A 25689-nucleotide genomic window follows, 5' to 3' on the forward strand; every position below is an offset into this window, starting at 1 on the left:
TGAACGCACCCTAAATTGGCCCACTTTTAACATATAAAAGTATAAGTTTAAAGCTACACTGTGTGAAATTTTCCCCCATCTAGCAGTGAAAAGGTATATGACAATCCAGTGAATATTAGATTAACATGGTTTCCAGTTCGACCTCGTTCTTGACTGCCATCGAGTGTTAAAACGCGAAAAGCGAAGCTTGAATTTACGGGTATGTCCCTCTTTGGCTAATGTACTTTCAAGATGGAGGAGCAACATGGCGACCGGCATTCGAACCCCTCACCCGTATGTATTTTCAATGGCATATTATAAACTTACTAGAATACTTTATAACTTGAAAGAAGTAAATATACATTAATGAGCACATATATTTTTGAAAGAACTAAGTGTTTTTAGCTAAGAATAAACTAAAAAAGTTACACAGTGTAGCTTTAAGTGTACTATAAGTGTAACAGTAGTAAACTAAGTTATAAACTAGTAGTTTACTGAGCGCACACTTCAAAGTACCACAAGAATTACACTTTTTTGCCGTACCAATGAGCATAAGCAATCTTCTATCATTTGTTTCTGCTTCATCACTTTTTGATGTTTTGATCCGGATATTCTGTACTAGAAGATAAAGTAAATTCTTATCAGTGGACTAGCCTACACAAAAATTCAGATACTAAGACTTAGGAACACATCTGTTTTCTTTATAAATCAATATTTTATAGACATTATGTAATCTAGTTGAAAAAAGTATTTAATAGGTTGCTTAATAAAAAGAGAAAACGGCAAGTATACTTAGAATACCTAATTATAGTTTCAAATATACCTCGATCAAAAGATTTGAGTACAAGTATGGGCCCAGTATACTTTTCTGTCAGTATAAAAAGCAGACTGAAAGTACACTCTTATTTTTAGTTTACCTCTTTTTCATAAGGTCACCCACCTTGCTTTTAAATTCTGACAACACGACAGGCCACTCCTGATGCTACAGGATCTAAGAGACCATTTTATTAGACATGTTGCAAAAGTTCATGTAAATACATCTGTTTATTTGTATCATATATATATCTGTAGGAACAGAAGAGCAAAGTGAAAAGTGCTGCTCCGATATCGATTAGAATTGGAAAACAAGTGCCGATGGCTAAATCTGTACCACATAATGCAATGCTAAGCAGTTTGGAGCTGGAGATATCATCTGAATTTTATTCACGTATTAAACAAGAAATTTCAAATATTCTTATCTTTTCCCTTTCTTGAATACATATACCTTTGACAACTGTTAAGATGAGCACAGTTTTAGATTGTAGAAATTGAAAGCACTATATGTTTGGCACAGAAATAACAGTTTGCAACAATACAGGCGAGTAGAAATTCCCAGAGTTAACCCCGCTCCTGCACCACAGTTCGACTGACTGAACGATCAGACAGCCAAGGTTAGTTTAATGGATTAGTCTAGACCTGATTTTAAAAAAAGGGTTAAAAAACATACGCCGCCATAGAGAACTAGAGAAGTGCTGCAAATATAAATGAAATGGGCCTGAGTTGATGTTTGGTGTAGCTGAGCATGATTGTACTGTATCTGGCAATTCAAAAATATCTGTCTGTATGAATTCAGAAAGTTATAGGTACTGGAATCTGCATCCTTTGTTTTGGTTGTATACTGTGGCATTACCATGTAAGCCAGCGACGATAAAGGAAGAATTACAACACACACATAAAAAACAAAACTCATGTTTCACATTGCATAATTCCTATATGAATCAACAGGTCAACTTAATAATAAATGGCTTTCTTTGACATGAATACACTTTTCTGCAGAGCAAACCTAAACCAGCCCGTTTACAAGGAGCGAAAGTGCTCGGTTTGCATTTCTCGACTGACCGATCAGTGTAAAAAAGAATCGTTAGACGTCTTATCAATCCATGTCTACTTCTATAAGGATCACTTTTTTTGAATTTCACACTGATTACAAAGCTGCCAAAAAAACCAAAAAAAAAACAGCTGTTAATAAAATTACAAGTGCAAGTGGGTATAAAAGTACAATCAGCTATGAAGAAGTCCTAACACAATGGGTGCCAGATGTCTGGTGTGGACGAGCTAAGGAAACGAGCTAAAAAAAAAGGCACATATTTTCCCTTTTTCTGTATATATGTAAATCTGTTAACGACATGACTTGTTTTAAAACAGTGAAGATATGTTGTTATACAAAATGCATTTCATTTTTTCAAACCAAGCTGAAGCCGTTATCTCTGTACATATTATTTGAAATGATTATTTGAAACTGTTAAAAAGTATGATCATTGAAGACGTAAAAGAGACTATATAATCTGCACATCCTGGACTGTAAGTGCTGTGGTGCTACATCTGCACCAAAAATAAAAGACGTGTGATACTCTACATAGTAAGTGACCTTTAGACAATTAGATTTCCCCTTTCTTATAGTTGATGCTGGGAGTCAAACACCTGAGACGACACGTGTGGGATAACCTTATCCATGAGATTCACGGTTATGTCATTTCAACAGTTCAGCCATTTGTTAGCTTTTTATAACGTCTAATTACCCGTCTCTTTCCCGACTCCACTCTATTCTGGTCAATCGTGGAGTTCAGTGCTGGGTTGCATACCGTCCCACCCCTCGCCCTCGCCGCGCCTCAGCGCTCTCACTCTGCTCTGTCTCGGATGGAGTGGGAGTGAGGGGACGGGGTGGATGTTTAAGGCATTGTGTCCTGCTGCTGGGAGGAGATTCACTTCTGGTGAAAGAGCAGCGGCTTGACACTCCCAGCTTTGATTTTTGGTAACTGATTGCTGATGATCTCCGCAAGCATTTCGGGAAACTCCACACTGAGGGATTTATTCACAAACGTGTAGAAACAGAAGTTCAGGAGTCCACCCACCATCTGAAGAGATACAGAGGAGTTAGAGATTCAAACGTTGTAAACAGCATTTGTAATGCACTCTACTTCTATTTCCATTTTTATTAAGTTATTAGTGTAAGACGCTGAATCATGTTAGGGTATGATAGTATTGGTTAAAGGAACACTCCACCGTTTTCAGAAATAGGGCTTATTCAACTTCTTTCCTACATTTAGATTATGTGGGCAAATGCATTTTTGTCTCAGTGCATGCATTGTTTTAGTTTGGCAGGGTCGCCGCTAGGTTAGCTTAGCATAATGAATGGAATCCTATGCTGCCAGCTAGCATGTCCCGAGTAAAAGTGATAAAAAAAACACCTGTGGATATGTTAGACCTTTTAGATATGTGTGGGAATGCATTTGCCCACATATCTAAATGTAGGAAAGAAGTTGAATAAGCCCTATTTCTAAAAGTGGTGGAGTGTTCCTTTAAAGGGACAATATATAATTTTTGCCGCTAGAGGTCACTTATTCAAAACAAAGGCGTAGCTTGATGATGCCTTGATTTTGTGGAATCATGAGAGTCGTCGTCTTTGCCTCTACAGCTGGTGTAAAAGAATCCAACGGGACTTGAGAAATCATATTCGTGGGTGAGCTAATGTATTTAAGAATTATTAACGTTACTGTAGTATGAAGTAGGGTGGAGCTAGGGCTGTCAACGAATATTTATATATTATATATATTCGAATAGTTTTTAAAAAACGAATTTCGAAGGTGAAAATGAATATTTGAATTAAAATAAAATAAAAAGCGGATCTGAATCAACTTTTGCTAGTTAAACGACGGAATAAAAGGTCGGCACGACAGGCACATGGTCTAAAAGGGTTGTCCCTAGACTCTTAAATAGTCATGGGTGTGTTTTGGGAGTGATGTGCAATAAACCAATCAGTCTCATCTCTCAATCCCTTTAAAAGCCAGTTGCACTTACACCATTCGCTATTTACACGGCAGAATTTGTGATCGTAAAGACTGAGCTCTTCTCCAGAGAGGAATCCTTTTATTTTCAATATATAAAAATGTCTGTGTACTGCTGTGGTGCGTCCCTGTCTGTAATAAGCAGAGTGTATAGGCATTGTGAACCTGCTTTGGCACACTTTAAAGGACACAAAAAATACTGCACTATTTAGACCAGGTAGCAATGCGCAAATAATGCGCCTGAACACCTTGTTTTCAGACCTGCACGCCCATGGGCGAACAGATTTCAGAGAGCATTGGCTATTTAAACAACGTGGAGCAGGACGTGAACATGATAACTGCGTCGGGTGTATGATAGGGCCGAACTGTGTTGAGTATAACAAGGATTCGTTTTCTGTCAATGAATGTATCCAAACAGTTGCTCGCCTGTCTAATAAAACATAATATATTAAAGGGGCCATGCTTTCTACAAATTAAAACCATAAGTCAAAGGTAACGCGGGTTTGATGTCATTGATGGGCGGCGCACAGACACGGTCCGTGTCTTGGTTAAAAATGCTGATGTCTCTGGATTTCAATATTCTTGGAAACATTTGGAATATTGCAAGTCAACAAAATATATAACATTGTTCTTGTGGTTTTTGGATATTTGAATCCAAAAATCTTACATCACAATAAAAGTGACATCAAAAAATATGACTAATTATGATTTCATGTTGTTTTTAAACTAAAATCATAATTTATGCAAGAAAAGATCAACAATATACATTTGCTCTGTTTCAAAACCTAGTGAGTTGCCTCAGTTGGCTGCATCATAGACACATTCCTGATGTGAAAGCTGTTCCAAAAAGCAGTGATCCCCAACTGAAAATTTAGGTTAAATAGATCTCATGCGTGTCCAACAGCAAATATAGCATTCTAGAGAGCATGTCATTGGAGTTATCTATTGAATAAACACGCCCAAATGTAATGGTCGCACATGTGCAACTGGATTTAAAATTCAGTTTGCACTCTCTCAACTGTTGTGCAGTCTGGAGCCCTGTACTGCCTTATATGATTCCTCTAAGGTAGTATTGCATATATACTTTGCAGTGAAGGGAATCCCAAAAGGCATTGCAAAAAATGTCAGCGAAAAACACTAAGAATCCATCCACGATAGCTTACAATATGTATTTCATTCAATGCTGAATTATCAATTAAATCAGCACTAGGTAACTTTTCAACCTTCTCTTTTCTCTTCTCTTGTGATGATAAATCGACTTACAATAGGTTGAATGACACGTCTGCCATAGCCTGATGGGGTCTGTATCGTTTTTAATCGTACTTTTAAACTTCGGGTTTCGGGTAGTAAACCGAGAACAAAAAGAACTACAAAATTCGACTGCTTTACGGCATATACGTCACTTCCACCAACACCCACAGTTCCTTAAATTTGTACGTGCGAGCCCAACTTTGTTCGTCGGATAATATAGTCATGTCCGAAGCAGCAGAGACAAATTAGATCTGTCATGCTTGTTACGGTGATTACCTACCACTCAAACATTGAACTGAAGTATCATATAGATTCTGTAAAACGGTAACCAATAGACTACTATAATGACACTGGCTTTGTGATTATTTGGCGTTTGAAAAAAATAAAACCCATGAAATTATATTCATATGACATGCTGAAACATGCCACTGACTTTAACGTTACCTGGGATGAAGACATTTCACACGCGCCGCCAGAAGAATACCTGCATGTGAACTCTTGCAGTGTTCAGGTTAACTGTTAGTGCTGCACCAACCCGCGGCGCCACTTTTATGAAGTTATTTGGCCCGCACCGCACCACTGTATATATTTTTACAACCCGCCCCACACCCGCGACCATTAAATAGACATACGGGGTCCGCGGGTTATGAGACGACCCGCGCATCACTAGTTCAGGGCTATCAGGGTTGTCATGTCAACAAATGCACGCGCGATGGCATCTCCTGTTGTAGGATTACAGAGCTTACGACAGTAGTTGAGGACATTATTTTTTCCAAACTGTAGGGGGACCCCGAAGTGCTGCTTTAAATTATTTTACTATAATATAAAGCTGATCATTTAGTACTATTCAAAGGATTTAATATATTTTATCCAATATATGTGTGCCATGTATTTTCATCCCTATTAGAGAGTATTGCATCATTAGCAAAGCAACAATGCAATGCTCTACTGGGAAGAATTGCTGAACTGAGTTCCCGAGCGGTATTAGTATAGCACACAGTGTTCTCAGTTAGGATGATGCCACCTATGTAGACAGGAGACAGCCAAGGCAGCTCACTAGGGTTTGGAGCAGAGCCATTGTTTTCTATGTACATTATTTAGGATGAACTACATTACATCGTGCATGGAGTCCAGTAGCTTTGTGAGCTGATAGAATCGCTGCCAGTTCTGGCTGGAGTTCTCCTCTCGTTTCACAATGGCCTTGCCCAATTCTTTAATGTAAGACATTCGTAGCTCATCGAAGACCGACTGGCTCTTTAAACCATCCTTCGGTACTGAGAAAACACAAACACATAAAGTGGTTCTTATGGTTCCCTGTAAAATGATGTTGCGTTGTTAAGCTCATTTGACACCACATGAATAATTCTGCTTTTTCAGGGAAGACAAAACCATATATAAGGTTTAAGCATCAATGGCTTCGAAAGTAGCTCACCTGTGCTCAGGAGCAGAAGGACTTTCATGCACAGGTACTCCTCATTGGACACTTGCAGTCTCACAAACTCATTGGAGATCTTCAGCATCTGTTCACATTGATCATTCATGTAGGGCAACTTCATCCTCTCTCTGTGGACAGACACAAATAACTCTTATTTGGGCACATAAGGGCAGTTCAACTGCTAAAGTAAAAATATGTTTCTATTTTTCCCTGTTGAAAAAACAGCATATGCTGGTTAGGTATATTTTGAAGCATTGCAGCTGGTTTGTGCGGGTCCTTATATGGTCATGAGCTGGTTTAAGCTGGTCCTCGAGTTAGTTTCTTAGGACCATCACCTGAACAGCCCAAACCAGCACATGCTGGTTAGGTATATTTTGAAGCATTGTAGCTGGTTTGAGCTGGTCTTCAGTTGGTCCTAAGCTGGTTTAAGCTTATCCTGAAGCTAGTTTCTTAGGACCATCACCTGTCCAGCTCAAACCAGCTGGTTAGGTATATTTTGAAGCATGGCAGCTGGTTTGAGCTGGTCTTCAGTTGGTCATGAGCTGGTTTAAGCTGGTCCTGGAGCTAGTTTCTTAGGACCAGCATCTGACCACTCAAACTAGCATAGGCTGTTTCTTTTCTTCCAAAAGGGTTGTTAAAGCACATGGACTGTTAAATGAGATACATACTCATTGATCACTAGGTCTGGTGCGAAACACAGCATGTTTCCATTACACTGTTGGTATGATCTCCAACCTAGTCCAAAAGACATGAGGAACAGCCAGGAACATTGCAGGAGGGTCATCTGATCATCCAGGTGAAGGTTCCGGAAGCCTAAAAGAAGCAAAATAGAGGTCTTTAGTGTGTTCTGCGCTTGATCTTCCACAGAGCTTTCTGAAGACATCGCAAGTTCTACCTGGCAGAGCTTTGGCCCATTTGACCGCAGAGACGACTTGCCGGCCACCGAGCCTGTTCAGAGTGGTCATGAGGCGTGTGGACGTGTCCGGTATGGTGCTGTCGTATCCGGCATAGATGGTGTCCGGCTCGATGGCCTTTAGTAGGGACAGCATGGTGGGCACCAGCTGAGACATGGGTTTGGGGACCAGAGCCCGGGCCTCAGGCAGTGGAGGAAGATTGCGCTCTGGAATCGTCGGCTGCTGGATTACCTTGCCCTTAACCTTGCCCTTGGTTTTACGGGCTGAGCAGTGAATGAGGAAAGTTTATAATAGTCAGTTCTCAAACTTTATGCATATCCCTTGATTGAATTTTACATTTGTTATAAATCTCAACTGACATTTGGGAACAGACTGGTATAATTATGTAATAAATGCAACATTTCGTGTTACCCTCTAGGTTCATGCCTGCCATGAGGCATTTGCGGAAACGACAAGCAGGGCAGTTCTTCCGCCGGATCTTGTCAATGATGCAATCGTTCCTTCCAGCACACAGGTAATTGTGTTGACCTATGAGAATCAAGTGTAGTGTGAATTAGACAGGACATCCTTCATCATGCACAGGAGCTGTCAAAGAAACCCGATGCATGAATTTGCTACCTAAATGAACGAATGCACGCAATGAAGATTTCTGCTGCTAATTAACAGAAGTGCAACTGGTACAGAAATCCTATTCCCATTATTTGTCTGCATATCATCCGAATGCATTTCCTGTGTCAAGCAGATACACATTTCAACACCCACAGAATAAAAGGCGTTTTGACAGACGAATGACTCATATGCGAGTCATTTGAAATAGACATGCAGCGAGAAGTCAGATCATGCTGGAAGGACGTGGTCTCGAACTCTGCCTAATCAGGTAGAGGCAAAGAATATCATAATTTTGTTACCACCACTGATTTGTTATAATCACCATCCTTCAACCCTTGTGAAATTGACATGTGTTTAGATGTAGTATACTTAAAATCTTAAAAGTACTTTTCAAAAAAAATTTTATATATATAAAAAAATATATCAATTATATTTAAAAATAGACTGCTTATGAGGAGACTTTCAACCACACAACAAATACCTTTCGGTAGAGAATTTCCTATTGTACCGTTAAATACATGACATGCAAATTTCAATATAAATGAGAATAAAGTATATTTTAGTTGACCATTAATGCTTGTAGCATATTTCGCTAGGGGTGGGGGTTTTAACAACCCTGTTCTCTTTTCATCACAATCATAATTTTTTAAGGATGCTGATTTTTAGAAGGTGAGCTGTATGACTGGCGAACGGGAACATGGTTTGTGTAACAATTATTAGCTGTTTGATGATGGCCAATCATATCAATTACTGTTGTGTCAACATTTATTAAAATTCGGAATGGACTATATCTAGCCTAGAAAGTGTGCAAATACTGCTCCCTTTACGATCACTAAAAAGCTGTCACTCATCTTAGTTCACAATCTCATGAAGTTCTTATAATCAATAAAGTTGTCTACACTGCGATGACTCTCTTCTTTACATCGTGTCTACACTTTGTTAATGAGAGGATTTGCGAGAGTGCAGAGCTTAACATAAACTCTGGTATTTTAACCGGTGAGTGGATTCTGACTAAATTACACGCCCCTGATTGGTCACTGCACTGAAGAGATCCACTACTACGTCTGTGATTGGCTACATTGATCACCGCTGCAAAAACACGTAGTAAATAGAAACATTTGATGTTCTCCAGAGCACAAATACGCACCGGAGTGTTTTGTCAATATGATATTATTACAGTATCCACTGAGGGTGCTCAGCAGAAAGAAAACACGCATGGATCAGTATATTGGATCATTGCTGTCGTCTGAGTCATTAATGCTAATCAAACAACAAAAGAGAGAAAATCTCTCACTGCTCTGAATCACTTTTATAACTTTAATATGAATAAATGTATATTTAATTTACACAATAAAGACTATGCAGTGTTTTTTATACATTTGATTGCTTTATAAAACTTCTCTAGTATTTCTTAGGTAAGTCTATTTAAATTAAAGTTTGTTTTCCTATATGCTTGTAATTAGTTTCTTTGTTCTTATTTTATCTTAATGTATGAGTTATGAAATTGAAACTGTATCGGAACTATTGAAATCACAACCTTATGTATTATCATCATGAAATAAAATTACTCTCAAATTGTGATATACTAATTTCGTAACACCCACCCTTAAATTAAGTAGTACACTTTATCCGTATATCAAAGACTGTATTAGTAAGTATAATATTACATATGATTATGTAAGTTTAAAAAAGCACTTTAAAGTTCAGCTAGTTCCTTTTAATATCATTTAAATGATAATACATTCACTTTGTATCCAAGCACATTCAATTTTTGTTATATTAGTTCAGTGTGAAGTACTCAAAGATACAGGTGTATCAGGACTTCCTCACCTTCGACTGCTCTCTTAAAGAAGACTTTACAGCTTCCACAGGTGAGGACGCCATAATGGCAGCCCGACGCTTCATCAGAGCACACCAGACAGATCTTGTGCACGCCGGCGCCAGACTTTCCAACAGCTGAGGGTGTGGCAGTGCTCTCTTCAGGTCTGAAACAAACAGAACACAGGAATATATGTGAGAGAAACAAAGAAACATGAAGTAATGTGAAAAAAAAGACTGAGACGTATTAATGTACAGAAAAAAATAATGTTCAGAGAGTTTTAATATTAATGAATTAAAGGGATAGTTCACTCAAAAATGAAAATTCCCCCCTGATTTTCTCACTCTCAACTCATTCTAGATGTATATGGCATTATTTCATTCAGATGAATACAATCAGTTATATTAAACATGTCCTGGCTGATCTAAGCTTTATAATGGCAGCCCATAGCCTAGAAATCTAGACGCACCCTAGCGGCAGAAAATCGAGGCTTAAAATAATGATGCATGAGTTGCGTTTGCGTGCTTCTAGACTAGTAAACACAGAAGCTGGCGGACGGCGGTCTTTCAAATCAGCTTTGACCGCGACTCTGGAAGACTTGGGAGAAAAGAACAAAGAACGGCACTGAAGTCAAAAGGGAAGATGTGTTTTGCCGACCGGATACGGCGAAAGTGTAATCTTTCAAAGAGCTCCGCTTCACGTGCTCTGGTTGGTTGTAGCGCTATCCAATTGCGTACAGAGGGAGTTTGAAAGACAACCGTTTATCCCGCCTAGACATGTGCCGATTTTCGATAATGCGATTTATCACGATAATGAATATGCACGATATTGTTATCGTGGGCACTTTAAAATTTACAATTTATAATTTTTTTATAATGCACTTAAGAATACTTTGCCCATCAACCGTATAAATGCTCAACACCGCTGTATTGTGCGTCAAAGGGACACGTGCTCAGATATAAACAAGCCCAACGTGCGTTTGCACATGACTGAACCGGTGAAGGAGACGCGCTGCTGAAGTGCCGCTCAGTGACAGCAGAGGGCGCTGATGAACGGCAGAATGAAACGGTTACCCCGGAAACCAGCAAACAAAAAAACAAAAAACGGGTGTAGTTTTTAAAACAGCCATTCGTTTTTGTAATCTCAATGTTGTTCATCACAGCACCAAATACTTAATACTTAAAGACTTAATATGCTATTTATTTTCAAATTTAAACATTTTTATGTTTTAATCTGGACTACAACATACCCTAATAATTAGAACTGTTCTGATTATTTGTTATTGTTCAGTAAAACTTTGAGATACGACTTCATTAGTTAACATGTTAATTCATTATCATCAAACTGACAATGAAAAATACTTATAAAGAATTAATCATTCTATGTTCATTTCTTAGTCACTTTTTAATAACATTAAAATCAAAATCAAAATAACTTTTTTAATGGACCTAAGATAAAACTAACAATGATCAGTATTTCTTAACTAACATTACCAAAAACATTATACTTTCTGTACCAAATGTAGCTATTGCTCAATCTTAGTTAATGCATTAAATAATGAGGCCTTATTGTAATTTGTAAGCCTACCTGTTTGTTCTTTATAGCCTAATTCTTTTGCACTTTAATCTGTTTGAAAATTGTACTTTTACAGCTCTGAAAAAAATCAAGAGACCACTTAACATTGATTTCTCAAGAGGGGTCTCTTAATTATTTTTCCAGAGCTGTATATATTTTTGGTGCATTATTGTATTTAAACATTCAGTTATTTTTGTTCTTACAAAAATAGTTCTTAAAGCTGTTATGCTAAGGCAACACTTTTTTTGCAACTTATTTCAATATTGTGATAATATCGTATATCGTGATAAAACTTCATCAATTAATCGCAACATGAAAAATTGATATCGGCACATGCCTAATCCCGCCCCTCGTATTGAGCCCTGTATATGGTGAGTTTCCAGACCAAACATCTTGATGTGGGTCTGGCTTGTCAGGCTAGGCAGCCCAACATTTGAAGCCCAAAAACAGTGCATCCATTGTCTAGCTATCACCAGACCAAGCTCAATTTAAGATTGAACATTGGTCTGGGGAGTCTGCTCTGTATTTTCTACTGCACAAGAGGCGTGATCAACGGGCATTATTCAAATGACTCTGTACACAGTTGGATAGTCCTTTAGCCAATCAGACTACAAGAGGCGTGATCAATGGGTAACGAATCATCATTTTTCAATCGATCATCATGTTAAACCTGCCAATAGGTTGTTAGTATAACAAAAGCAGTAGAAATGAATGTACAGGTTTCCAGACTGAGTTGCCGGGCGAAATCAAATCGCCGGGCGATCAGGCTAGTGTACTCAGTCTAGTGCATCAATCCATTATAAAAGTAATCCACATGGCTCCTGGGGATTAATAAAGGCCTTCTGAAGCAAATCGATGGATTTTGTAAGAAAAATATTTAAATCTTTATAAAGTTAAATATCAGCGGACAGCATTCCATATTCAACTTATTCATAAAGTGTAACGCCTCTCGCTGTTCAAAATGCTTGCGTCTCGTCTGACATCGTCGCACCATTTACGCTTCCTCTGTAAGTTGAATATTGGAGATGGATATTTTACTCTATAGCATGTTAAATCTATATATATCTCTTATAAAAACTCATCAATATGCTTCAAAAGGACTTCTGCCTAAAGCTTGGAAGACCCAGGACTGTTTTATATAATTGTTTAATATAATTTTATTCGATTGTATTCGTCTGAAAGGATGATTTGAGGTGAGGGTGAGTAAATTATTGTATAAATTAAGTTTTTGGGTGAACTATAACATTTGTTCAATGGAAATGACAAGAACTAACATCAGGTATCCAGATTCATTTATTTATCACAGAAAACATGATCAAACCAATACTTCAGAAGTAGTTAGAAGCCAATGCAATGATTACAAAACATAAAGGATGTTAGACTGGCCACCAGGGGGCGACGGCTGAACGTAGCCTAAACATTTAGCACTGCTCCACCTCCACACTGGCTACACGAAGCCACATTGCAACGCCTACACACACATTCAGCATGAGAGAAAGACAGAATACAAGTAGGCCTTCACAGTGTAGTAGAAATAAAATAAACAGTGGCTTGCATGCAAATCCATCAAGTGAAGCAATGCCAAAAAGGAGGAGAGCACAGTTGCATATCCTCTTTATACAGCACGTATGTTTCAATGCAATAACAGATAACATCAGCACTCAGAGGTATAGCTCACTGAACAACTGCTACATTAAAGACAAACAGCTGAAGTATCATTATGAGATGCGGTGTAGAAAATGATATAGGCTATAACTACATAGGAAAATACCTATGACTCAGTTGGTACAGATTTCATTTCTACTATATTTGCATTACTATCAGTGGTCAGGACTGCTGTACTGTATTCACATGTGGGAGAAACGAAGAAACATGGAGTAATGTGACGATACAGATTGAGACATGTCCCGAACAAGTTCAGACAAGACAGATCATGTTTGGCACAAAGCGAAACCGGCGAAACATCTTTTGTTTACAGTCGATAACTAATGAAACAACTTGCCGCATTACTGTAATACAGGACCCATTTGATATGTATTTGATATTAGGCTTGCTGGGTCTATGACTCACATGTACAAAACGTTGTTTATGCACAGATGCATGATTTATTGCTTTGTTATCAATAATCTTATCTTTTGGTTTGTGTCATGTAAGTATTTTATAGATATTACATATTTATGCAATATATATTAGTACACTCAAATATTCGTAATGCATTTTATTGCCCTTAAAAACATTTTTTTTAAACCTAATAGGTCATGCATGCCTGGACCTCAAAATAAAGTTTTTGAAGAGCTCGCTCTATTCAGTAGGTGAGCATTAGAGAAAAGCTGAGTCAAGTATCACCACTTGTAAAAGAAAGCCAAATGATGAGAAAATGTAGGCTTATTAGGTGGAAGTGGAGCTTTTTTAGCTATTAGAGCTATTAAAATGAAAACTATTTAAGTCACAATAAAATGGTAGTGACAGATCAGAAGTAAATCTGAGTGAAAGATTATAAAAACAGAAAACAATGTAGGCCAAGGACTTGCTTCTGTACATCAGTTGTTTTGAGAGTTGTCAATAGTATCAACTTCAGAACGGGTGTTGAACGGCATGATGGTGAGTAATTAATGACAGAACTTTCCTTTTTGGGTGAACTAACCCTGTAAAGTAGCCTAGAAATCTAGACGGACCCTAGCGGCAGCAAATCTAATGTGCAGCGAGTCTCGTCTAGCAACATTGGATCGTGAGCTGGAAAAACAAAACTCTGGGCAGGCCAAACATAATGACGGCAGAGTTGCGCTTGCGTGCTACCTGTAAACAAAGAAGCTGGCGAAAGGCGGTCTTTCGAATCGGCTTTGGCCACGAATCTTGGAGTTAAGCTTTTCTTTGAGAAAAGAACAAAGAAAGGCACTGAAGCCATTCTTAAGAAGGAAAGATGCGTTCGGAGTTTTGCTGACTGGATACGGTGAAAATGTAATTATCATATCAACTAGCTCCGCTTCACATTGCTCCGGTTGGTGTAGCGCTATCCTATCGCGTGCAGAGGGAGTTTGAAAGACAACCGTTTATCCCGCCCCTCAGATTGAGCCCTGTCAATGGTGAGTTCCCAGACCAAACATCTAAATGTGGGTCTGGATTGTCAGGCTGTTTAATGTATATATTGCAGTATACTGTAGAATATGTTTGCAATTGATGAGACATCTGTGGCAAAAATCCCACTCTCTCCATCTTCTGTTTACTTATTTATAGACTGCAGCTGATGGCCACAAAACACGTGACTTCCTCCACAATACATATCCATCTAGTGACATATTGATCGGCCTCTAAAGGCCCTGCCATCTAGAGATCACAGTGGGCTGAAAAGCTTACATTCAGCTTGATTATGGGGCAACTTTTCAATTGTCAGATGCTAGACTAGTCTATTTCCATGAAAGCTTAAATGGCACATAACGACGTTTTGCACAAGTTAATCAGTTTTAATCACCCATTTATTTGACATAAATGCCTAATTCTTGGCAAAACCCTTTAGTCTCCCAGGATCAGAGAGCAAAGGCAGCAATAAAAAAGGGAAATGGCTGTTACCCTGAGGAGAAACGCATGAAAACAGAGAGAGGAAGTTGAGCATGCCATCGCTGCTTCTGAGATACTTTTCAAGCCTTGAATAAGTTCTGATAAGATTACTGCTATATGAATCAGGCCACAAGTACAAACACTCTGCATTTTAAATGCAACTTCTTAAAAGAAAACTACCAGCACATGATAAATTGTTCCAATCAACACACGAGAAGCACCATCTTTGTTTCCTTCTTTAGCCCTGATGACTCATCATGTTTGTAAAACATGTAAATGTGGGTCACATTTACTTTGCAACCAGTTTAACCACATTGGTTTGCTCAACCCGACATACAGTTACATTATATCTGCATTCTCAATGGAAATGTATGAACAGTTGTTCTCGATATTAGCGTGTCTGTGATTCGGCCGTTGGCACAAGGTTGCATGATTTTACCACATTATGTAGCATATTCTTTCATTACATTATACTTTGGTTTGTCCTCCAGTTCTTTGCACCCATGCAGTTTAGTCAGCTCCATTAATTACATTGTGGGAGTTTTAGTTTTGAGTCGCGCCACCGGCCTGCAGTGTAGACGCGGGGTAAGCTCTGCTCAGCCCAGCTGTGATACAGAGAAAGTAGGTCAAACCAATGGCACTCAGAGTGTTTCAGACAGCTTGATCTCTGTGTGCTGAAGCACTTATAACACAGAGGTGATTTACATCCATTATCCACTTTTGCTGACTGCCAAGATTTCTGCTCTACTCTTCCAAGACAGTGAAAGAGAGAAGAAAATAAAAGAGGGAGAGAGAGAGAGACTACCCTCTTTATGGCTGTTGTTAAACTTGAGGTGGCTGCTGAGTCAAATGCATGCAATGACTAACCAGTCTGATATTTCTTATACAGAGATGCCGCCAGTAGCTGGTGCTTTAGGTGTTGAGGTCTGGGAAGTTGTTTATTGGTAATAGAAACTAGTTAAATCTGTTCCTATTAGAGATGGACCAATGTATCTGTCAATAATCGGTATGATACGCCAATAAAAGCAGTTATTTTCACTATCGGCCATTTGTTTAAAAACAACTGATGATCAGGTCCAATGATATCCTGTCATTCAAAACAGTGTCCGACTGCAACTCATACTGTGTGTGAAGAAAATCTCTGGTGTTGAATTTAGGGAAGGTTGATGCTGCAATAATGCATTAAAAGTAAAAAAAATAGCTACATGAAAGCAAGCTCTATTTGACCCTATGGGCCCTATCAAACACGCAACTCAAGTGGTTTTTGCTAGTTATCCTTTTCATGTCCAGCACCTAAATAACAAATTCACTCGCTGCCATCTGTTCCCCCATTGGTGTGCAGGTCTGAAAAACAAGGTGTGTTCAGACACATTGTTGGTAAACTGCTATTTTGAGGAACTGAAAATTACTAATCTAATCTGCCTGCAAGTGTACCCTTCTGGGGCTGTAAACGGCAAACTCTGGTCGGGGCAATCACATCGTGTATAGATCTTATTTATTTACAGTGTAATTTGCGCCTACAGGCGGGTACACACCGCATGTACACTCTGTTTACACACAGGGACGTGCAGCAGCATACAAACATTTTTAAATATTAAAAATAAAAGGATCCCTCTTTGGAGAAGAGCTCAGTCTTTACGACCGGAAATTCCGCCGTGTAAATAGCGAATGGTGCAAGCCCAACTGGCTTTTAAAGGGAATGAGAGATAAGACTCTGATTGGTTTATTGCACATTACGCCCAAAACACACCCATGACTCATTAAGAGAATGGGGCAACCCTTTTGTTGTTAAACTAGCAAAAGTGGATTCAGACACACCCTAAGTGCACCTGCGCCATGCGTTTATCAATCCCCCGTAGTTCAAGTCAGGGTTTCCAAGTCTGCAATTTTTTCCTACACTAAACATTATTTGTAGCGCGCCTCTCATCCAATAATCGCAAATAGTTCTTCGTTACTTCTAAAAAGCTTTCAAATTCATTAAATTTTAAACTGCATCTGGCCAGCGGAAGTAAAAGCAATTGTGTTTGCATTTAAGTGTTATAGATTTTTTTCAGGTTCAGAGCACTTGAAAGTAATGCACAAAGTCTGTTACTCAGCTCCTGGGGCCTTTTTCAGAAAACCTATATTTTCACTGGTCCAAAGGTCCTCGTTGTGGAGCTGGTTATGCAGAGTTAAAAATACTCAGTGGGTGTGCACTGGAGGGAGGAGAAGATAGACTAGAAGGAGAAAAAGAAAACAAGCTACTTATTCACAGCTCCCTGAGAGTGCCGTCGATATTTACTCATATAAAGCCAAGAACGATTTGAGCAAAGCTCTCAGGAAAAATGTCTGAGTCACTACAAATCAAAGGGTTTGGCTCCTCATTCAAGATGTAGCAGTCTCATAGGAGAAGAGATGGGGGGGAGCCACAAAACAAAAAGGGTGTGAACCGACTGCATGTTTGCGTGAGAAAAGTGGCGCCACTGACATGATACCAACCGAGTTTGCCACATAGCGTGCACACGAGAGAAAGTGAGAGACAGACAAACAAAGGGAGAGAGAGAGAGAGAGAGAGAGAGACAGCTCCGGTCTAAGCTGGCTGCAAGCCATTAAATGTCACACAGGTTGGGACGCAGTCGCAAACAACCCTAACTCACTTAAAACCACACTGACCACAAAGGCCTGATAATTGAGCCCACATGTAAATTAAAGACGAAACCTCTCTACCATCTGTTCATGCTCTCCGTGAGTAAGCCATGATTGCATTGTGAAAAAGTTGGTGTTACATGCGGGTGTTGGAGCCCAACCTTTAGAGAGAGCTTTTTGACCAGGACGTGGAGGCTAAAGGTCAAGTTCACACTTGAGAGCATCTCGACATCTCTTAATGGTATTTTTTGAGCCGGTCTGGCAAAGTGAGTCAGAAGTTCCATTTTAAGATACGGACCGCTAATGTGGAACGTAATGTAATTCAGCGTTGTTTAGCTCATTTCAAATAGCAGACATTCAAAAATAATCTCCTAAAGTTTTGTAGTTCAGAGTAAAGGTATTCAAATGACTATTAAAGATGACAAAGCTGACATGGACATAAAGCATCTAACAAGTTTAATAATACGTGTTTATCAGTTAGGGGTAGGTGAACAGATGTGTTCCACTCACACACACCCTCTCTCGCAAGCAAAAATGTAGCACCTCTGTTTAATCTTTCTGATTTCAGTAAATCTTTGTAGAAGTGTCTTTTAAATTATTCATTCAAATAAATACGTAAAAATATTTTGCGCTTCAGCCTCATTTTATAGCATTTACATATATATGTCTTTGGTCAAATTACAGTAAGTTTTTAAATAAATAGTTCCCTTTTAATGCAATGGATTTTGAAAGATATTAACAAAAAAAATTCAAAAATGATTTTCTCAGGTTTTCAATTGGAAAAAGAGGGAGGATGACCATAATTCAAATGGGTATATCTTTAAAACCATTTAAGGTATGACTTCGACTAAGATATAATTTTTTAAGGGTATGGCATCATCTTTTAATTTTGAGATGTGGGACTTAATTTGATGGATCAGGTCACATTTTAAGAATTCAGAGTTATTTGCTGTGAATCAGGTTTATCCAATCTTGATCCAACAGATAGTTCTGCCCCAATTAAACCAACCTGAACCAGCTAATCAAGGCCTGTGTCTCAATTCCAAGAACAAAAGACTTTAATTTTTGTGGAGACCAGTCTTGCCAGTCTTCCTTAAAAGAACAAACTCGGAAGGATGCGAGGACACAGAACGCATCTTTGTGAGAATTGCTGCGATCTTGCTGCTCAATTGACCGTCCCAGCATATCCAAGTAGTGACCAATGCACAATAAATACAAAGAAACAAAACTCAAAACAACTAAGAAGCCTATTAAAACATTTATTTCATATTATATCAGTTTATTTTGACTAAATAATGTTTAAGGTCGCACTGGTGCGATCACCAAGTTGTCCAGCTGCCATTTCTCTTAGGGGTGTGACGAGACACAAGATCGGGTTTATGAGAACGAGACAAGATTTTTACACAGTATCTTTTTAAAGACCACAATGATGAAATACATGACTAGAAAAATAGTTTGCAGGTACATGTGTTTTTGTTTTTATCTGTTCTTAATTCTTGTACTTACTGTGTCTATTTCTTATGGAATGCTACTCGACACCTGAATTTCCCCTGCTGGAGATGAATAAAGTATCTATCTATCTATCTATCTATCTATCTATCTATCTATCTATCTATCTATCTGTCTGTCTGTCTGTCTGTCTGTCTGTCTGTCTGTCTGTCTGTCTGTCTGTCTGTCTGTCTGTCTGTCTGTCTGTCTGTCTGTCTGTCTGTCTGTCTATCTATCTATCTATCTATCTATCTATCTATTGACAGGCGACTCCCTCCTGACAATTGCAAAGTCCCGGCTCCTTGGTTAAAATAGCAATTTTCTCACAATTTACAAATATTTGGAATCATTTGGGATATTGTAAGAATTCAACTGAACAAAGCACTTCTGCATAGTGCACCTTTAACTCATCATCTTGTAATGAATTTTATTTCAGTACTACTTTCTGAGTGTGAATTATCATACGCAGTAAAAGAAAACAAGCACTGTAAAGGTTTTGCCAAACACTCAACTGACTGGCTTCTCTCCTGTCTGTCTGTTTGTATTTATCAAACAAACACAATGATTTATCTCTCATCTACCCATGATTGATAATTTTTTTTATTACTTGGCCCGCCGATCTGTGGATTTAAGCGTGAACCATGCACAACCCGAGCGCGCTCTTCAAACACAACAGAGATCAAGAAATTAATGTTATTTCACTATTTGAGATTCAACGGCCTGCCGACAGGCTTACGTTTTGGTAGCCCGTCTGGAAAACACATAGCCTCAGGACGTTGGGCTTTGCGAGCCTCGGGAGGTTGAACTTGCAATGAACCAACAAATAAGGGATTCTCCAGCTTGTGACAGCGTGCTAAGGTATGTTCTGTTAGTCACGTACACATAATCAATACAATCTGTAACAATGCAGTACTCTTACATATAAAAAAACATGTTTTACTCACTTAAGTGTGTTGCACCATTCCTGTCGGATACAATATAGAAGGAACAGCATTGTGTTTTAATCTCAATATGTCTGCAAATCCAGTGTCGACCTGCGTCTTGTTTACAAACGATTATCTTATCTTCTGCGTGTTTATTGCTCCGTAGCGCGATCAGTTCAGCTCCACGAGTCGGTGGGCGGGGCTACAGAAGCAGCTTACACATAGAGGCGGCGTTTCATCCTTCTAATACATCATTGATTTGAGAGCTCTCATTTTCTGGGCCTGGTGTCTATAAAAGCTTTTCTTTGACTATCAAGGAAGTTTTCAGCTCGGAAACTTACAGGATATTCTTATATTACCATGACCTTTTATATCAAAGGCTCAAGGGAAAGTTGATTTCTCAATTCATCATCCCTTTAAAAACAAATCTATATCTTATATGCCCTGGGGGTAAGATCACATTTTCATTTTTGGGTGAATTATCCCTTTAAAGTAAACGTTTGTTTTTTTTTCAAACAGAAAAATAGATGGATTTTAGGAGGGGGGGAGGGGTCCCCTCATTAAAGGTTTATAAAATGTAGGGGTCCTTGGCATAATAATCTATCCTAACTTCATGACCAGGTCATGGCAATATGACGCGAGACAGCTTTTCACCTCGATGAGAAATCGCGTCAGTTTACTCTAACGAGATCTCGTCACACCCCTAATTTCTGTTATGAGAAACATTAAATGTCGAACCAAATGAAAGCGGAACGGAACAAGCTACTCGTTTGAACTGCTCGGAGCAATAATATACAGTGCAGCGCAAGCTTTAACACCGTTACTACACATTGCTGGGAGATCCAGTGATATATTTAGTGAATTCGCCACAGAATTAATAAAATTACAGCGAGATCTAGAGGAAGCGTTCGGCGCAGAATTCTCTGTTATAAATTGAGAATTGAGATCTTGTGTATCAGAATCGGATCGGGACATATCGATACCCAGACCAACGTTGGGGATGCGCTCTTCCCGTAACAGGGCACTTAAACACGGGCAACTAAAAAGCACAAAGAATTCTCAACATTATAGTGTTCTCATTGTAATGTTACATATATGGCAAATTGGTGCTGCACATCTTGCACTTTTTCTGCATCAGAAAAAAATATATTTCTTAAAGTTACGGCGATCATCCTTTCATGCCTACTTGTGCACAACCCTAATCTGAACCCAATGACTCTGACATTATAGAAACAATCTTTGTGTTTATTTTAAGCATCTTGCAAGAGCTGGATTATGTGGTTGTGTAACTAATGGCCTGTTCATATGACAAATATGCACACACTTCCTCAAAGACTGTATGCTTGGCGCGTCATTAACAATCAATCAAACTGCTGCACTTTTGGATGAGCAGGTTTTCGAGCTGCAGAGACCTGTGTTGTGGAGTTCATTCGGCTATGTGTGTCAGTTACATAACTTCTTGATAAGTACAGTCAAACTTCCTGACTTACAGTAAACTAAACCGTTTTTAATAAAAGAAGCACATTCAGATTACTTGCTTCCACATAAGTAATGCCCTACTGTCATTCCCTCAAAACACATTTTATACGATTTCTGCTTGCACAAGTCAGGGTTTGCAAATAGGTGATGAGAGATGGCATTAAAAACATGACGAAACATGAATGTGAAGAAGTTGTGCAGTACTGTTGGAATGTTCAGCGTTAGAAATTTAATTCTTGCATTGATCTTACAGCATCTTTGAGTAGTTTAATACTGTGGATAAAACTGTAACAAACCAATAATGGTACAGCATGTTAATTGCTAGACTAATTTAGGGAGCAGCACTGTCTTTAAAACTGATTTTGACCTCTATTTCCTGGCTGTTTCTTTCTGGAGGAAATGAATGACATGATTATTCCCAGAAGTAGAAAATGTTGTCATTCTAATTGAAAGGGACAGTGACACAGTGTTTCAAGTTTGATACTGTAAAGCTGTTACTTTAAAGCAATCCATTATAAAGTGCTATATAAATAAACATGTCGTAATGTCATAGGGGTTTAACAATATTCAAACCGAACCGAGAAACCGCCGTGTATCGAAACCTGATACTCTCATGTCGAACAGAACAAGCCCTGCCCCCTGCTGCCCCAAGCCCAGCTCTTATTTCACCTTATGCCACAAAATACACTTTTAACAACTAATAAGAGCTGTATTTTACTAAATATTATCATAATAGTATAATTTATTAAATATAAACTAACTTTTGTCTTCCAAGTGCATGTCACAGAGCCATTTTCCCCATTTAGCCAGGTAGGCAAAATGCTACCCTGGACTCCCATCAACATCATTTTTATAGCTTGTTACAAAATAAAAAATCTCTTTTTCCTCTAAAAACCGCTTTCCTGTCCTGTCAGCTGTTATACTGCGCTCGTAGCTCAAACTCTTTAGTTACATGCACGCCATGCCGTATATAAAGAAATTACGAACATGCAACGTTACTATGTCAATTTGTAAGTCATGAAATAAAAGTACCAATAAATCACGTAACTGGTTGGACGTGTGTTAGCTGGGAAGGCATGCAGGTATGATGTTCATTCTGTTCATCAGGAGCAGTTTTCATGTTTTATTATCAGTTCATGATGTATTGTGTATTCACCATTAGGGTTGGGCGATGTCCCCGTCAGAGGGGGGCGGGTATATTTTAATATATATCTCTTTACATAAATATAATTTTTTACTTAACTATAATTTTGTTATTTTAAAGCCCCACTTGGCTACTTTTGCTCTCGGGGTCCCCCTACAGTTTGGAAAAAATTATGTCCTCAACTACTGTCGTAAGCTCTGTAATCCTACAACAGGGGATGCCATTGCGCGTGCATTTGTTGACATGACAACCCTGATAGCCCTGAACTAGTCTCGTCTCATAACCCGCGGACCCCGTATGTCTATTTAATGGTCGCGGGTGCGCGGCGTGTTGTAAAAATATATACAGTGGTGCGGTGCGGGCCAAATAACTTCAAGCGTCCCGCGGGTCGGTGCGGTCGGTGCAGCACTAACAGTTCCCCTGAAAACTGCAAGAGGAGTTCTTCTGGCGTCGCGTGTGAAATGTCTTCATCCCAGGTAACGTTACAGTCAGTGGCATATGTTTCAGCATGTCATATGAATATAATTTCATGGGTTTTGTTTTTTTTAAACGCCAAATAATCACGATGCTCACGTTTACAAGCCAGCGTCATTATAGTAGTCTATTGGTTACCATTTTACAGAATCTATATGATACTTCAGTTCAATGTTTGAGTGGTAGCTCACCGTAACAAGCAGGACAGCATCGGTCGGGCACGCCTCCTTCAGCTCACGCCAACGAGCAAACCCTGGTCACATTTTGATCCTCGTCCTGCCTTTAATCCCATCATTTTTTCATTTCCTCTTATTGCTTTCCTCCAACAAAACCTTTTCTTTCTTATTTGTCTGTGCTGCTTCGGACATGACTATATTATCCGACGAACAAAGTTGGGCTCGCACGTCCGAATGTAAGGAAGTGTGTGTGTTGGTGGAAGTGACGTATATGCCGTAAAGCAGTTGAATTTTGTAGTTCTTTTCTTTTTCTCGGGTTACTACCCGAAACCCGCAGTTTAAAAGTACGATTAAAAACGATACAGACCCCATCAGGCTATGGCAGACGTGTCATTCAACCTATTGTAAGTAGATTTATCATCACAAGAGTCTTAAAAAATATATTATGAAGGTTGAAAAGTTACCTAGTGCTGCTTTAATAACCCAACTAATGACTCATCCACACTTTCCAATAGGTTGCGTGTGAGAGAAATTTTGTTATCTTTCTTCCACTTAAGCATGCTCTTTTACGCAATCCGTTACAGAGCTAATCAATTTTGATTTTGCATATTTTTTTAAACGTTCATTCATGTTGTTCATAGGACCACCTTACAATATTTGAATAACATAATTTATTTTGTAGCCTATGCTATGCTTTGCACATAAACAAAAGTTAATTGTGCTGCTTATTGCTAAGTGAAATGTTGTTCCTGTTTTCTTGCTCTTGATTTGTTGTTCTTCTGTGTTTTAATACATGTGTGTTATCAGAATCACCTTCATTGTTTCATTTGATTTGATTTTATGGCCAAGGCAAATTGTCTTTAAAAATATTAACCAGACAAAAGTTGACGTCCTCTGCAGTCTGGGTTTATCTTAAACTGCCTCTTCAGTGCAGTAAAGCCACAGAAGAGCTATGTGACAATGAGCAAGATTTCCTGAGACGCTACAATATGCTACCATAATATTTCATTAATAAAGACCGTTTTCTTTTACACAATTAAATATTTTAAGTTAAATGTACAGTGTAAGACCTGTAAAAAAAAAAAAAAAGGGGGAGGCACAACCCTGTTCGCCATGGTAACTGTTGTTTCCATAACCCAAAAATGCCACTTTATGTTATTTTTTTTATTTTTTTATTAGTGTGGTGGCTACTTTATTGTGTTACAAAAACTGCTATTTAACAGCTTTAACTTATAGGCAGGGCTCGACATTAACGCTTGCAGGACAAGTGGACTTTTTTTTGAAAGGCCCAAGTAAAAGAGAATTTTACTTGCCCGACCTGACAAGAAGTTGATTAAAATGTCAATGACAAAAACCAAAACCAAAACCTTCCATTTCACCAAAATGGAAGAATGATTCTGCATTAATTTAGTGTAAGTGGCCATCGATAGTGGATATTAATATAATATATAATGAACTGATGGTAACAAGGTCGTGCTGACGCTCGTGCAACCTCTCGAGGAGAAATCATAACAACTGAGTAGACATGTGCCGATTTTCGATAATACGATTTATCACGATAATGAATATGCACGATATTGTTATCGTGGGCACTTTAAAATATCGTAAATAATAATTTATTAACAATTTATATATTTTTTTATAATGCACTCAAGAATACTTTGCCTATCAACCGTATAAATGCTCAACACTGCTGTATTCTGCTTCAAAGGGACACGCGCTCAGATATAAACAAGCCCAACGTGCGTTTGCACATGACTGAAGGAGAAGGAGACGCGCTGCTGAAGTGCCGCTCAGTGACAGCAGAGGGCGCTGATGAACTAGGGCTGGGAATCGATTCCAAAAAGAATCGATTCCTCGATTCCAAGGCGTTTGGAATCGATTCCATCACGGGGAATCGACTCCTCTTTATTCACTTGTCTCTCGCTTATTAATAATGATTGGAAGTCTATTTATTTTTTGCAAAAGGTTCTTTTGAACAGTTAGTTTCAAATTACGAGTTAAAAATAAAGCAATTCAGCGTGTTTTTTTGCGTCATTGTGTGATGGCGTCACTAGAACGTAATTCTAACTACTTATTTTTATGGTATGAAACGTTCAAATCGAGCCATATGTGAACGCATATCGCTGATTATTACTGTACCTTTCCTTCACTTCGTTTAATAGTGTTTATTGTCATTGTTTCCTTCTGTGATCCTGCATCGTGGACAAGTTTGCTACATTTTACACACAAAAACTCCATAATTTTAAATTGTGAAATGGTTCTGTTATCCACAACGGTAGGTTTTGAGTGCTGCTTACAGATGCAGATGTGAGGGTCTTATTTTAATTTTATATTTTCTTTTATTTTCATTAATCCATTGATAACTGAAAGAAAATGCGCCTAGAGTGTGCTAACTTAATGACCGAGTCTAATGTTG

At 38.6% G+C, this 25689-nt stretch overlaps 1 protein-coding gene across 1 annotated transcript in view; it reads right to left on the bottom strand.

Moving 5' to 3' along the window:
- Positions 1-962: 962 nt before the first annotated feature.
- nr3c1 (nuclear receptor subfamily 3, group C, member 1 (glucocorticoid receptor)) overlaps positions 963-25689 on the bottom strand; it is a 33396-nt gene continuing 8669 nt past the window's right edge. Inside the window, exons 3-9 of the mRNA XM_067457998.1 lie at positions 9843-9997; positions 7815-7931; positions 7385-7666; positions 7158-7302; positions 6487-6617; positions 6171-6328; positions 963-2873 (exon numbers count right to left, since the gene is read on the bottom strand). Coding sequence (XP_067314099.1) covers positions 2721-2873; positions 6171-6328; positions 6487-6617; positions 7158-7302; positions 7385-7666; positions 7815-7931; positions 9843-9997 — 1141 coding nt within the window. The 3' untranslated portion in view covers positions 963-2720. The remainder of the gene's footprint in view (positions 2874-6170; positions 6329-6486; positions 6618-7157; positions 7303-7384; positions 7667-7814; positions 7932-9842; positions 9998-25689) is intronic.

This window comes from Pseudorasbora parva, chromosome 11 (assembly GCF_024679245.1).
Source record: "Pseudorasbora parva isolate DD20220531a chromosome 11, ASM2467924v1, whole genome shotgun sequence".
Classification (NCBI taxonomy): Eukaryota; Metazoa; Chordata; class Actinopteri; order Cypriniformes; family Gobionidae; genus Pseudorasbora; species Pseudorasbora parva.